At 33.4% G+C, this 17460-nt stretch overlaps 1 protein-coding gene across 1 annotated transcript; it reads right to left on the reverse strand.

The window, feature by feature from the left end:
* Positions 1 to 1337: 1337 nt before the first annotated feature.
* Positions 1338 to 2472, reverse strand: LOC131943291 (uncharacterized). Its single transcript, XM_059303322.1, has 2 exons — positions 2331 to 2472; positions 1338 to 2207 (listed from the first exon to the last, which is right to left on the reverse strand). Exons 1-2 carry the CDS (start codon positions 2425 to 2427, stop codon positions 1882 to 1884), a joined length of 423 nt encoding a protein of 140 aa, XP_059159305.1. The 5' UTR covers positions 2428 to 2472; the 3' UTR covers positions 1338 to 1881.
* Positions 2473 to 17460: the final 14988 nt, after the last annotated feature.

Below are 17460 nucleotides of genomic sequence, written 5' to 3' on the forward strand. Positions count from 1 at the left end.
GTTTGTCATGGAACCATATATATGTATATATGTATATATGTATATATGTAATATATATATATATATATATATATATATATATATATATATATATATATATATATATATATATATATATACGAACATAGGATACTCAGTTCTGGCCTGATCGGGAAAATGTCTTGGTTTTTTTTAATTAAAACAAATTACAACAACATGTAATGTGTGTGAGTGCATTAGTCTTTTTTGAAAAAGCTGTTTTATTTTAAGTCTGCCGTAATACTAATTCTTGCCCGAATGCGACAAACGCCCGAAAGGACACTTGCCCGAATGCGACAAACGCCCGAATGCGACAAACGCCCGAATGGACACTTGCCCGAATTCGACAAACGCCCGAATGGACACTTGCCCTATTGGGACAAAACCAATCGTTTTATTCTTAAAATTGTAATTACTGATTTGAGCACCTTGTTTGGCCGACGTGTTGCGGTGGTAATGTCATAATTTGGTTTAGGAGAAGCGGCGTCTCGAAACGTTGAACAATTTAGCGTTTTAAGTCTGTGTTTTGATCATTTCACAAAAGAATGAGGCACAGTCTATGTGGCGAATTTAAAAACCATGCTGAGTCGCAGATGTTTAATTTCCATTTAATGCAACCTGTTTACACAATGTTTAAAAGCGATAATTATTTTTTTTTTTAAATCTGAGATAAAAAGGACATTATTTTTCTTAAATAGAAAACAATAACGCAAATACAAATTTATTGTAAATATTTACCTAGTAATGTATATATTTTTTGTTACGCTTGGAATTATGTTAATTATCAATATGTAAAATTCAGGTTTATCAACAATGTCTTCTTGGTATTAGATAATATTAATATTTTTTCGGACTAATGATCTTGGGCATTTGTCCCATTTGTCCGTTTACGAAAATGGCCTTAGGATAAATGGCTTTTGAGCAAGTATATATATATATATATATATATATATATATATATATATATATATATATATATATATATATATATATATATATATATATATATATGCTCTAAATTGTTATATTGGACGGTATTACCTCTAACACAATTAAGTAATATGTGTTAACATTTATTTACAAAATTATCCATTATAAAAGCGTTTAGTCTACTTTATTCTAAAATGAAGAAGTTTATACATAACAATTATAATTAGCAAAGAATGTTGTACTCTTTAGATAAACAATCTAAAAAACTTGCACTCATGGTCTAAAATTACATATATATATATATATATATATATATATATATATATATATATATATATATATATATATATATATATAATGTATAGGACGGTATAATGGATTGTCAAGTGCTGTATTAAAGTTTGTGATAAAGAGCTGTTCTGAGACATTCAAATACTTTAAACAACAAGATTAATAATGTACAAATTATTGTCCCCGAGGGCTGAATAAACTAATTGATATTGTACAAGGGAATAAGATTTTTTTTACATTTTTAAATTTTCAGCACATATATTTTAACGACTATAATGTAATTTAAGCACCTGTAGTTGAGATTTTTTTTTAATGAGCTGCTTGATTTAACCAATTGTTTTACAATATATCAACTAAACAAGCAAACATCTCAAATATGACAAGAATGTAAATTTTATATCATGTTTAACGCCTAATTGCATTGAATATATGCTTATGCTCATCATAGATAGCAAAAACATGTAATATTCATTGTATATTCATTTTTGAATTATAGAAAATTAGACTAAAAAAAATAGAAAAAAATCAAGAAAAATCGATTTTACAAAACGATTATTTGAATCAATGTTTTGTAGAAATAGATTATTTATGCAGTAACAACCATTATTTGGGAACTAGGTTAAGTGTATCTCCTCCATAATATTAAATCGTGTTTAATATTTTTTTCACTTTAGGCCAGTCTATTTCTATTTGATTATCTTCTTCGATAACTTGTAACGTCTTTATAAGTTTACCATGTGTAGCCTCTGCCTGCTTGCGCTTGAGCCATTTAATTAATAGATTTGTGATTGTGCTTTGGATATTGTTCCCACTTGTTTCCTTTTGTTGTTGAATTTCTGTCATTGGAATGTCCAAATGGATAAAAAGATGATCCCAGTTAGTCCCGACAACTGTTGAATATCTACTGGCGTCTTTTTCAGTTAGTGTTGTATGCCACACTTTTTCACAGTTTAATTTTTTACTCAGGTCTGCAAAAAAATAATCATAAAACAGAAAATATCAACTTTTATATAATATAAGGTGAATTAAATTACTTGTATGTTATTTATTTTACTGCAGTTGGCATGATATAAAAAATTCAAATAATTTACCTTCTCTTGCTTTCATTTTCTTAGCTAAAGGTTTACATCCCGTCTGATTCATTGCTGAAACGACCTTGTCAAAGTGCCATTGAGAATCATTCTTCATAATTATTTCAAGCAGTTTTTTACAACTTTTCTCCCGGTAATCTATCTGTTTAATTTCATCAAAAGCTTGCGGTGTAATAGCTTTAGCTGCAAGTAAATGCGATGCAACCTTTTGGGGATCTAGATATTTAATCATCTCTTTATTATAAATCTTCAACGTCTTCTTTGCTGAATCTTGATAATCTTCAAAATCTTGATCTGTAAGTGTAACTTTTGAGGGTTTATATCAAAAGTAAAAATACAGTAAAATCAAGTTTGGTCTTAATTTAGCATTGTAATACTCAACATTTTTAATTAATTTTCTTTTAAATTTATGTAAATCTACTTTAAACATTTTTTTAAAAATACTGTCTAGTACATTTTAAACACTGAACGAACCAGCTCTTTTACTTTATAATGTTTTATAATATTTATATGTGCATATAAAAAACAAGGAAGTTTTTTTTTGTTTCCATAAAATGTGTATGTTTCATACATCAATACAGTTAATTTTGTAAATAGTAATTTTAATCAGGTTTTTTTTTATCTTTATTCTTTAATTTGAAACCAAAATTCCAAATAGACAATAAAGCAGTAATTTACAAAACGAAACAACATAAATTGTAACTTTTATTATAATCGATATATCGTTTTTTTTTTTTGGAAAAACAAGAACATGAAGCAAGTTACCCTCGGAAAATTCTGTGTCTGAAGGATCAATGCAGTTGAGAACATCGAAGTCTGTAGATCCTAATTTAAAACATATACAATATTTTAGACATCTAACGTGACGGATCTATGATCACTTTACTCAATTCGTCATTACAGATATAGATTCTTGTTACATGATAAATTGCGCGCGTATGTCAAATATAATAATTTTTTAAAGAAAATTCGCTTATTTGTATGTGTATGTCATGTACATCTATGTTTTTATGTTTGCATGTGTCTGTGTTTGTGGTGATATGCATGTATATTTCTGTTCACATGTTAAATATTCACAAGCCAAGAAAGGAATAGGCGTCAGTGAAGAGAGAGGTTTCAGCGTATTTTGTTCCTCGGTTTCTGAAATTGCAAAAAAAAAAAAAAAACAATATAAACATTAGGAGATGGTCTGGTACAATTAAATACATAAATTACAGTTAACATTCATGTTAGAATTACATATAGTCTGCTTTAATCTTGTGATAGACAAAGCGAACAGCTTGGCACACAATACGCAATAATAAATTTATTGGTAAAATCATTGTACCATCTATTACATTTAGTGGTTTAGAGCATCTACGTATTTATAGTATTTATGTTAAGAATTTTAGTAAAAAAAAATACCTACGGAGTCTGGAGTAGAGTTTACAGTTCCCTGTTCTGGTTCTTTGTGTCCTGAAATACAGCTTCTTAATGATGAAGAAATTATTGTTTGCTCTTGCAATGTTTGGTGTTATTATTGAGTTTCGCTTGGATCTTGCATGACTTCTCTTGCCAAACCAAATCAATAACAGCGTAATTAACGCCTTTTAAAATATTTTACACGACTGCAATTATGAAGAGTCTACTTTTATATATTGGAAATTGATCTAGCTTGTTTTGGCTTATTAGTAGTAAAATATAATTTTATTTGTAATTGATTATATGAGCATTGCATGGCGTTTCTAAAATTGCTTTTAAGACAACTTGCACATGATGCATTTTAAAGTATTCTGGGCCCCTAACGATAAGGGAATAAAAAGTCACATAAACGGCTGTCATTATTTGTGCCTGGTCTTCCTTTTTTTCATCACACTAGAGAGTATGTAACAGTGTAATAAAATAATAAATAAATCCAAACGTATATGTGTTGTTGTATAAATATATAGGGCCTATATATATATATATATATATATATATATATATATATATATATATATATATATATATATATATATATCATTCATTCATTAGTCCTCTTTGCTCCTTATGGAGCATAGGGCCTCCACCATTTCCTTCCATTTCTTCCTATCCTCGGCTATTAATTTTGACATCTCCCAAGACATCCCTATTGGCTTCAGTTCTTCAAGAAGACTCCGCCTCCAGGTCTGTCTTGGGCGCCCTCTCTTCCGCTTTCCCTGTGGGTTCCACTCAAGCGCTTGGCGTGTAACATTTGTGTGAGCCTTTCGCAGTGTGTGACCCACCCAGCGCCACTTCCTCCTTCTTATTTTCACACCCAAAGGCTCCTGCCTAGCTTTCCTCCATAGTTCCAAGTTCCGCACTTTGTCCTGCCATCTCAGTTTCAGTATCTGTCTAAGGCATCTATTCATGAAGGTCTGTATCTTTGCTGTGCTTGCCTTGGAGACTCTCCATCTCTGCTCCATACAGCAGAACTGCCTTGACATTAGAGTTAAAATATATATATATATATATATATACTGAAACTTTTTTATCGGCTAAGAGCTTCTGGCTTGTTAAAAATCACACCTTACATGGCTATAGACATTTGCAGTCTGGCCGCAGTGTTTCTTTACTGTGTAATGACAAATGTTTAGAGCCGCTAATATTGCAAATACCCCATAGAAAACTCTTTTAAAGGTCTGGCGGTATTTTACAGCTCAGTCTGTGTAAATATTTTTCTTGTAAACTTGTTTTACGATATAATGTCTCAAAAATATATTGAGAGACCCTGGTTATAATGGTTCGGAGCTGTCTCTATTCTCTCTCTGTCTCTGTCCCTATTATCCTTCCTCGATCTCTCGCTCGCTCTATCTCTGTATGTGGGCGTATTTTGATCACACACACGTAGACACAAGTAGTTAAGGTTAGTTTGAATCAAGTTGATTTAATAATTTTAATAACAACTAATTCTTAGGGACAACGTAATATAATACTTCTAATGTATTTCAATCTCAATCCTTTTTTGCCGTTCACTTAGTTTGTTAAATACATCCCTCTTTCCTCCCGCCTTTAACATACTCCCTGTCTCTAAACAAGTGGCTTTTAATGTTACCCTTGTTCATTCCGCACAACAACGTTTACATAAAACAAACCCGGACTCGACACCGTCTCACAAAACAAAATGGAGGGTTACACATATACACCCGCACACCCACACCCACCCTTACGCACGCATACACGCATATAGTTTACAATATTGCGTACCACATAACACCATTCAAATATTTCACAGCACCCCTTTTTCTTACCGTTTGTCATTTGAAGTTGATTATGTTTAGGTATCAATATTTTTGCTTGTCTGGAAGATGTTTAGAAAAGAAGGAAGGTTAAATCTTTATTTTCAATGAGCCGTAGTGAACGAAAATACCGTTGTCGCTTTTCAAAGATGCTACAATCATCTTGGCTTCTATGGTACACTATTATGTGTACATATTGCAATACCAGACATCTTAACGTGACAATATAAACTGCTTCTCAAAAAACACTACATAGCTTACCAAATCATTCCTTGAATTCTATATTTAACCACACTTTTATGTTTTTACTATAAAATAGGATTCTTCTAAGAACAGGTAGGCCTATCCCTGCATGAATCATGTTATAAATTATCCGGTTTCTTCTTACTGCTACCTTCTCTCCCCAGCCCCTCTCATTCACGTAGTATAAATCTGCAGACGATATTTCTTAGCTACAGATATGATAGAGTAATCTGCCAGTACAGTTGTGTTTAGCTGGCAATCAAAATAACAACTGTCGACCTACTTACACTGAGACAACAACATTCTGTAATGGCTGTTTTATAATAATACAAGTAGGCCTACGCTTTTTGTTCTTATTTAAATTATATTTTACAAAACGCATAATTTATAAAATCTAGTCCAGTGAACTAAAAGAAATATACAAAGCTAGATTCAATAGTTTATCTGTGTTTCGATTGCTTGCCTGATTTTGTCATATGTAAATAATTTTAATGTACTTGTTCTTGCTAAAAACATGGGAAAAATACTTTTCAAAAAGTATATTTGCACTATGAATGTTTTTTTAATAGTATTATAAAAAGTATAAGCTCTTCTTATAATATGAATTCAAGTTAATATAATAATAAATTATTAGAGGAGCTGCACCTCTCCTGTAGCAATATTTTAATGAAGGTGGCATCTTTTGGAAAATTAATTCAAAGTATTTTAGACAAGTTCCTATTTTAAAAAAATATAATCACATATAAACAGCAAGAAACAATAATTACATTGTGTCATATTAGTGACACTGTAATGACTCGCCGCATGCTTAATATGTGCCAAGTTGAACGTGACACGTTTGTGTTTCTATATCAGTCAACTTCAGCAGATTTTTACTTTAAAGCATTTAAAAGGAGTGCGCTAGGCCGAATAATTGTGGGTTTTAGGATCACAACATATTTAATAGCACAGCATGTTTGTCTCGAATAACCCTTGACCTGCAGGGAGTTAATATGTTACATGCAGATCTTCCTAATACATCTTATTCAAACATACACTATTTTAAGTGCGAATTTGAATTTTATTTTTCGCAGAGACATCCCCAGGAATATTTTCAACAACTTCCCAAACTTTCACGGCGATGTGATAAGAGGTGTGGTAATGCATTAAAGACACACAAACAGACACACACACAGACACACACACACATACATTGCTTTATATATATATAGATAGATGTGAGATGAATAGGATTATAACGTACCCTTACTTATTAATTCGCTTTTTAGAGTAGAAATTAGTATTACCTGATCATTATATTGCGTTTTAAGATAATCTGTTAGTACTTGTATTATATTACATTCAGCCAAGCGCCACAAGGGCACATAGAGTGGTAAAAATAAATTGTTAGACTTTTCATTACTAAAATAATAGTTCAATAAAATATTTTAAATAATACATATAAATTTATAAACATAGCACTCTTTTTCAATCTCGACCTCTCTCTCTCTCTCTCTCTCTCTCTCTCTCTCTCTCTCTCTCTCTCTCCACACACACATACACACATACACAATAATTAATAATTACAATTTTCTATAAATTGCTCCAAATCATGCCTTTACATCATATATTTAAAATACAAATATTCAGCAGTGAGAATTCTGCACACGTTAAGCAGCCATTCCAGCAGAGATATAACATGTCACGAATTAATAAAAAAGAAAACATTGATGATGAGGTGTATATAATGTTCTCTGCTATAAAATATTGCATACATATGTCTGTGAAAAAATTCTACAAGTTAAAAAGCAATTGTTTTTTTTATAAAACACGTTGTCACAGCTTATATAACTTATGTGTATTCATTTTACAATCCACAGCAGAATGTGTGACTTATAAACTATTAGGTATTGTGTCGTTATTGGATATTTTTATAAACTATTATTGACGAAAAATATTAGATTTAATTTAAATTATGCAACATTATACATATTAGAATGGACCCTTTTATAGTATTTTCATGTAACAATTCAATAGACGGAAGACGACATGACGACTAATCAAGCTAAACTAGATTCTTATAGAAAAATATTAAAGATACTCAATTAAAGATATTGCAGATTTTTTACACGTTTAGATAATAACGTTTGCATTGTTCAAGTGTGTAATATTTTTTGAAAAAACCACAAACTATACAGATAAGCCATAGTTCAAGAATTTCAAGTTCAATAAAGCAGCATTAAAATTCAAATAATTGACCATTATAAAAAGACGAGAAAAATGGCCCGTTGAGGAAGGATACAACGGGCGCTAGGTTGATAGTGCTGTCTATTTTCTCTAAACTAAAACCAGCCCCCCCCCCCCAATACACACACCCCAAAACATGTCTACCGTCCCATTCAACGAAATGTAATTATATACTTTTTCCATTGCCCGCCCCCTCCCAGAACATTCTACCCCCGCCCCCAAAAATTTTAAATACCCCCACCCCTCTTTGGGGAGGAAAATGTCTAAAAGAAACACTGGTCGCGTTTGTAGATCATACAAACTAAAGTAAGAGCCTGGGCGGGGCTTCGCCCCTACCGGAAGAGATGCATCAAAAGAACTGTGCACGCAAAACACTTTTTAGATGAGAAAAACTTCCCACCTCCGGGGAGGAAAAAGTCTGAAAGAAACACTGGTGTCGCGCTTAGCCACTACCCGAAGAATTGCATGAAAGAAACTCTGCACGCAAACCACTTTTTAGATTAGACACATGAATTAGGCTGTACTTTTATTATAGAGTATCGATGACGACATTTCTTTTGAGTTCTTAGACGTTCTTACGCGAGGGATGAGCTTCGCCCCTACCCGAAGAATTGTATGAATATAACTCTTCACGCAAATCGCTTTTAAGATTAGACAAAATTGGCTTTTTTATTCAATGTTTACTCGAGAATCAATGACGTCATATTACTGTGTGCACTCTCCGGCTTGATATTATTTTCTACTATATGCTCCAATGTGACGTCATATTTCGTTTCCGTATTAATATGTATGTTTTTAATTTGCTTGTGTTTTCTCTAGAGCGTTCTTGGCAGATACATAGATAGACAGATACATACACAGACAGCGAAATTATTAGTATTAATGCTCCAATGTGACGTCATATTTCGTTTCCGTATTACTATGCATGTTTTTAATATGCTTGTGTTTTCTCTAGAGCGTTCTTGTCAAATACTTAGATAGACAGATACATACTATTAGTATTAATAATAACGAGACGGCCCGCGGCAAAACATACGCCGCTATTTAGTTGTTTCTAATTTTCAATAATTCATAATTTGTGAATTCGACAGTACCAACGCTGACACTGAAAATATTTCTTTAAAACACTATAAGTAGCTCGTTAAGGACCATAACCCCCCCCCCCCCCATCCTTCCCCCCCTCCCCCCCCCCTACGTTTAAAATCGTTGGCTCTGCTTGTAAACATTTAGAGTGAACACAGCTCACTAAAACCATGTAGGGGTGGGGAGGTAGGGAGAGCGTTTGCAGCTTGTTTTCTAACGGCTCGAAGAGGAGAATTATATATATAGATTGACAGTAGATTACTCATAGTTGTACAATAAACCTCATAACTAAACATTCAGTTTTCGTTTAATAAATAAATAAATAAATAAATAAATAAATAAATAAATATATATATATATATATATATATATATATATATATATATATATATATATATATATATATATATATATATATATATATATATATATTTCAGTGCCCTCCCCCCCCCCCCCAGAAAAAAAGTCTGGAAAAAACACTGAGTCCGTTTATTCTTAAGAGTTTAAATATATCGAAGATCTTTTATTTTTTGTTGTAGAAAAGTATCGATTTATCATCTACATCATCTATATCATCTACATCATCTACATCATCTACATCATCTACATCATCTACATCATCTACATCATCCACATAATCTACATCATCCACATCATCCACATCATCTATATCATCTACATCATATATATCATCTATACCATCTACATAATCCACATCATCCACATCATCCACATCATCTATATCATCTATATCATCTACATCATCCACATAATCCACATCATCTACATCATCCACATCATCAACATCATCTACGTCACCTACATCATCTACATCATCTTCAAATGCATCCACATCCACATCCACATGTATCTCATATCGAAACATCTATAGTTGATATATATATATATATATATATATATATATATATATATATATATATATACACCAAAAAACCTATCAAGTGACTTTTGTAAACACACTGATACGTGTTGTGGGTTATTGTGTGCGTCGTTCAACATATAACACAAACAACCGCTCAAAGCTTCAAAACACAAGACTCAATACAACAAAGTTAGTTATTTCAATGAATAAATAAATAAATAAATATATATATATATATATATATATATATATATATATATATATATATATATATATATATATATATATATATATATATATATATACTAGCCGTCCCGGCCAGGCCCTGCTCTGGCTTCTGTGAAAAACCTTTCTGTTAAAGACCATTACCTGTGTGTTTAGTAATCATCATAAACCCGGCATTGCCCACCCAAACCACAACCAACCAAAACCAAAACAACAAAACGCAAACTTAACGCTAACACAATTACAAAAACAAACGAAAACAAAAACAAAAACCTAACAACAAACCCAACCACAACCACAAACACCAATACGAACACAAAGAGAAAAAAACGAAAACAAACCAAATCCAAACGCAAAACCAACCACAAACACAAATACAAACACAAACCCAAATAAAAAAACACAAACGAAATCGAAAAAAGAAAGAACAAAAACGAACCAAATCTAAACGCAGCCACTAAGGTAACCCCAACCTAAACACAAAGAAAACACTAACGCGAACATAAACGCAAAGTGCTCAGTCTAGCCCGGGGCGGAATCGGCCGTTTCAGCTTAATAAATGACTATAGTACCCCAACTTATTTATAGCCTTTTGCACTCACTTAAACGAACGTAGGCGCCAAACCGAACACGGGAGGCCCGGGGCCCCAAATAGCACCCTGTCTGGGCACCAGAGGACGCCCGGATTCGATTCACTTAAAGACTATATTAACCTTTCTTATCAATACTCTATCGCACTGTTTAAAGCGAAATTAAACACCATAGCGCTCACAGGATAGCCCAGGGCGCCAAATTGAACCCTGGTGGGGCGCCGGCGGAATCGCCTGTTTCAATTTAATGAACAATTATAATAATCCAAGCTTATCCGTAAAATACCTACAACATTTGTACTTGATCAATCCCCGCTAATTATGTAATTGTTTTTTTTCCCAAACCTAAAACAAAGTAATAAAAAGTAAATTCTGTTCCACGAATGCAATGTTTTATAAAGGGACGTAATTGTGTTTTCCTAATTTATCAAAGGGAAGTAAGTTCTAAAGACCTAAATATAAACAATTAGAATTTTTGTAAAAGATGATATTTTTCCCACGTTTTCTTTAACTTGCTTTCGCGTCTGTTTGTTTGTTTGTTTGTTTTTCCAATCAAATCTTGCGATCGAAATTCCGGGCACATCCTAGTTCGCTAGCGCGCTGAAATTTTCAGGGAAGCTTTGTTTACGATGACAATACAATATTCAATTATTATTATTATTACTAAATTGATCCATGGAAAAATTGTATGGATCATTTTAGACTCCTATTGATTTGTACCAAAAAGGGACATAGCCTAGTAATTGTAATTTGATACAAGTAAGGTTCGGTACTTTCCCTCTTTTGGCTTACTGAAAAACATATGAACGTCGATTGGAAAAGGCACGTGTTTTTTACAAGTTGTCTTCGTTTACCCAAAAAAAATGAATGCGAGAAGATAAAATCGATAGCAAGATTTGAATGCAAACAAACAGACAAAGACTAAAAAGTAGAAAATAATTATCAATAAAAAAAGTTTTTAAAAACCCACGTTTCCTGATTGAACTAAAATGTAGAAAATAAATGCTATACATCACAATAATGCAAGCGATCACTCTACTATGAGCGATCGCAAACTGCGTGCGCATTATGACAAAAAATGAAAAACGTGGGGCGCTGAAGTAAAAGTTTTGTATCGGTCATTGTTAATATAAGAACGGAAGTACTAATTTACGCTATTTCCGATTTCTCAAAAAACGCATGTAAATTTATAAAGTACTAATAATATTGCGCTATATTACGCACATTAGGTTTTGGTGCTCGCTGGGTGCGCAATTTTTTTTTTTCTAATAGATTTTATTCTATTTTTAAACGTTTAAGTAAACAAAAATCATGTCTATATTCCGAGTTGACATCCCACGTAGTGTTATATTAGAATATTCGAGAAAGTTTAGGGGAGATCACTCCCGGTTTATTTTTCCTTATTTTATGTGGGTTTTTTTTTTTGCTCCATTCAGTGATTCCAATATTTTTCCTTTATGTATATTATCTCACCAATGCCACATCTGTGATATTTGCTATCTAGTCTAGTGATTTATTTCATCAACTGTGAGTTGCCTATAAGTTGATTTTTTGATTACTATTTACTCTTAGTTTCTATTATATTTTGGTATATACCAAGTGTCATTTTTATACTTGTACACTTATTAAACAGTATTTGACAATTTCTCCTAGTTGTGAGTAACATCATTTCAACGTGTTCATTCCCCTAGATCATTTTGACGAGCGCACGTTGTATTTTGTTATGTTCATACTCTGTCTAGTGGATCTCTGTCATTAACTACACATAAACGAACCCGGAGTGTTCGCTACCTCTGCGGCTGTCAGATAGCGATCATAATATATATATATATATATATATATATATATATATATATATATATATATATATATATATATATATGTATATATATATATAGATATATATATATATATATATATATATATATATATATATATATATGGTTCCATGACAAATGATCTCAGGACAAATGATCTCAGACAAAATATCTCAGACAAAATATCTCACGGACAAATGATCTCAGGACAAATGATCTCAGGACTAATGATCTCAAGGACAAATGATCTCAAGGACAAAAGATACCAGGACAAAATATATCAGGACAAATGATATCATGGACAAATGATCTCAGACAAAATATCTCAGACAAAATATCTCACAGCAAAATGTTGATAGTATGTACAATGATTTTAGTTCATTTGAACTTTTTTTTTAAATTGACTGTCAATATGGTTTTGTTTACTTTCTTTACGCATCATAATTGTGAATAAAATTAATTTGTTAAACTTAACAAACCATCAAAAGATTTATTAAACTTAATCTTTGTAATGGCCTTTGATTTGAAAAAATAAAAATTAAAACAAACTTTCTCCTTTAGCCTGAAAGGTATGATAAATGATAATGTATAAAACAAAGCAACGGTAGCTATACAACAATAATGTTTAAAACATGCGACATATCTTTCAAAAATGTTAATGGGTCTCTAGGTTCGTAACGTAAAATTATTGTTTTTATTGCATGATCAACACAAACATAACGTTTACGTTTCATTGCTGACAATACATCATTGTGATAACACCTCTCCAATACTATGTGATCATGTATTGTGTGAACTCTTGCTCGACATGTTCTAACTCCGCGATGACCGCTGTTTGTCTTAAATAAGCATTAGTCACCTGATCACTAAGGTGTGACCGACGCATAACTATTGAATTTAGCTATTAGTTGTATTGTTCATGGAGGGCGGATGTCTTTCCCTTAAGGCATGTCTCTACCATCAAAGCGGGCTGCCACCTTGAAACGAAGGTGTTTCTCTATTGTTATTTCATCCTCTTTGATCTAGTTTCGTCCATCTGACATGGTTGGATTCTCTCATGTTTGGCAAGCCCGCCTACAAACAATTTCCTTAATCTTCTATAGTAATAATCCTAATTTTAAAATGCAATATACAATTTTAAAAGTGCAATATGATAAATGTATACGGCAAACATTTCTTACAATTTTCATATGAGCCTATAAACAATATTAAACATATTAAACAAAACCATACGACAGCTAATAAAAATTGTTCAGATCAACTAAAATCACCCAACACACTATTAAAATTTAGGTGTGAGATATTTTGTCTGAGATATTTTGTCTGAGATCAATTGTCCGTGGTATCATTTGTCCTGATATATTTTGTCCTGGTATCTTTTGTCCGTGAGATCATTTGTCCTTGAGATCATTTGTCCTGAGATCATTTGTCCTGAGATCATTTGTCCGTGAGATATTTTGTCTGAGATCATTTGTCCTGAGATCATTTGTCCTGTCACCATATATATATATATATTCTACGACTAAAGTCACGTGCACCCAAACAACATTTGTATTCTACCACTAAAGGCCTGTTGCGTAGAATGTGACAGACCAGGTCTCAACACGGATGTGATACACTTGTTTGGGCTGACGTCATCAAGGTTAACCTTCAGCACCCAACACGTTTGTATCGTCCGCGGTGTAAAAGTCGAGGGGATGCGATAGAATCTTCTGATATATTTGTGGGTCGTTAAAAATTTTGACAATTCTAAAACAAAAAAAAAAACGCTTGTAATCTGATAAAACTAAACCAAACAGCTGCATCGCAATCGAACACTATCTAGACTTAAAACTGAGGTTATAGAATGAATTTTATTCGCAACCAGGGCTGTAGATAGCAGGACTTTACCAGGCCTTTATTTTTATTGCTGGGAAGAAGCGGCTATAACATGTTTATAGACATGCATAGCTTTTACATTTTTCGTTCTAACATTTGCAACAGTACACTATATTACAAACACTCATTTGGATATATGCCAAAAGCAACGCATTAAAACTAACACATCGCCTGATCTGAATGGTTAAGGATAAAGACGTTAGAAATACTGCTTTAACTAGATTCATAATGCCCTTTTCAGTTACGTTATGTAATTTGATACTCCCAAAAGGTTCACCCGTCCCCTCTTCCTCTTTCTTTAATTAGTGCAGAAAAATTCTTTAAAAATCATTTCAGTCACGTAAGTTTAATCGGCGAATAAATTACATTTTAGTAATTCCAAAACCAGTTAATGACATGCCGTGAATATGTTGGCCTTTCTGTGGTAAAACTAACAGGCTATGCAATAGAAAGTTAAAAACATAATGATGGTAGGAAAAGCTTCATTAGAGTGTTTCAAAATTGAGTCACAAAATGTGCCACATACCCACACAAAACAAAAACAAACGGATTTTGTAAACTAAATAAAAGCTGGTAAAAAAGGGGATGTTGTGTTATGTCTTAGTAGTTTTTGTTCCGTCCCTTGTTCTATATTTATCTTGATGATGTCTCTTGTCTCTGAGTTCTGAGTTCTGAATAGCTGTGTCGTGTGTGTCGTGTCAGTTATCCAAGGAGTAAGCATTAAACAAAATGTGTGCTGAGATGTACGCTGTGATATGTGATGGATTCTGTGATGTGTGATGTGTGATGTGATGTGCGATGTGAGATGTGTTGTGTGATGTGAACTGTGATGTGTGCTGTGATGTGTGTTGTGATGTTTGCTGTGATGTATGTTGTGGTGTGGCTGTGATTTATGCTGTGATGTGTGCTGTGTGATGTGATGTGTGACGTGATGTATGGTGTGATCTGTGCTGTGATGTGTGCTGTGATGTGTGCTGTGATGTGTGCTGTGATGTGCGCTGTAATGTGTACTGTGATTTGTGTAAAATACAAAACTAAAGTCAATGTAAACAAATATTGTTCCTCTAAGTGATATCAATAAAAAATATAACATCACTGAACTAGAAGAAAGTCTTCCATGTTAAAAATAAACACACTATCTGCAAGGACTACTTTCACAATCCCATTGTTAACAATAATACATCCTGGTTTAGGCTTACTGTGTGAAATGTTTGAAACACACGGCTTTTTTTTTAATCACGCACGGCTGTTGTATGCAATCTACTAGACGATCTGTTGTAAACGTAACTCGTATTAAGACACGCTTCGCGGGTCAAAAGTATCGACTGTACACTCAAATACAAAGCAGCCCTCGCATAAAAGTTTTTTTTAAAGTAGCATTGCAAATTATATTCACTGAAAATATTGTACGGTTCTTAAAATAGGTGGGGAAGGTTGTTTACATGACAGTTGCGTGTGCAAAGTCGTGTATAAAAACGTTAACACCAGCCGTGTGTACAGCCCATTGCTTACGTCACAAGACAAGCGACCGTTGTTGTATAGAAACAGGTAAGTTTGGTTTTATTGAATGCTGTTCATTGCCATTTGTAATTAAATTTAGTTCAGCAGAATGAAATCATACAAGTAAATATAACGGCTTTAAAGCTGACTTTCAAATATTATCTATAATAAAATAAAACACATTTAAGCTTTAACTGTTAATAGATGGTGTAGGGCGATAAAGTCAAGATAGAAGTTACTTCTGCCGCATTCATTCATTTATATTGTGGCGTTAGTTTGGCTCTCAATTAAAGCATCTCTATTGAATTTAATGAACCCCCACCAGGTGTGTATGTGTATCTACAAAATCTTTCTAATTAGGACAATTAAAATATGTCACAGGTATTTTTTTTACGGGTGTTAAAATTTAATCGTGCATCAATATCACCGAAAATCGCAAACAGACTTTAAAATGTTTTTTTCACACTCACAAAAAGGAATATTTATTCAAATCAGTATGACTTCTGCTGTAGCTTTTCAGACACATGTTCAGAAATTCGAGACTCACCTTAAATTCAGCAAACGTTGTGTTCTTGTATTTCCCAACACCATACAGATCAAGGAAAAAGTATCTTAATTTTTTCCGGTTCCAAACTAGAATAGTATAATTTAGCTTTGTAAACCACGCAGTTAGGACGCTGACTGCCATTAAGTGCCATTAAACATGTAAATCAAAATTGTCCATACGTGTCATCTATAAATGACGTTACATTTTTAAATAATTTTTACACCCACCCCCCTTCTCTCCGTCATACATCGTCACTAAAAACCAGACCCTCACCCAAAAATGACGTTAAATGACGATTTATATTGAATTTTTCTTAAAAGATCCATTTTTTTTTTAAAATCTTGTACTTGGTCAACATAGAGTATATTTATCAGTTACTAATACAATGTATTGAAACAGTTTTCTAAAACGCAAACAAAACGTCAAAATTATACTTTTAATAATATTTTATAATGAAAAAGTGTGACATTACACTATCTGAATTCCCCCGCCCCCCCCCCCCCCCCCATCAAACACTGTCATAAAATTACGGCCGGAACCCTCTCCTCTTACGTCGGTCGGTCGGTCGGTCGGTCGGTCGGTCGGTCGGTCGGTCGGTCGGTCGGTCGGTCGGTCGGTCGGTCGGTCGGTCGGTCGGTCGGTCGGTCGGTCGGTCGGTCGGTCGGTCGGTCGGTCGGTCGGTCGGTCGGTCGGTCGGTCGGTCGGTCGGTCGGTCGGTCGGTCGGTCGGTCGGTCGGTCGGTCGGTCGGTCGGTCGGTCGGTCGGTCGGTCGGTCGGTCGGTCGGTCGGTCGGTCGGTCGGTCGGTCTATGATCTAACCCTACCTCACTAGCTTCTCTTTCAAAAATATCTATCACTACTTCCATGTCCATTGGACCCTCGTTACTTTTTAAGCCAATCAGC

This window comes from Physella acuta, unplaced genomic scaffold (assembly GCF_028476545.2).
Source record: "Physella acuta isolate Inbredline_101_S28 unplaced genomic scaffold, ASM2847654v3 ptg000450l, whole genome shotgun sequence".
Classification (NCBI taxonomy): domain Eukaryota; kingdom Metazoa; phylum Mollusca; class Gastropoda; family Physidae; genus Physella; species Physella acuta.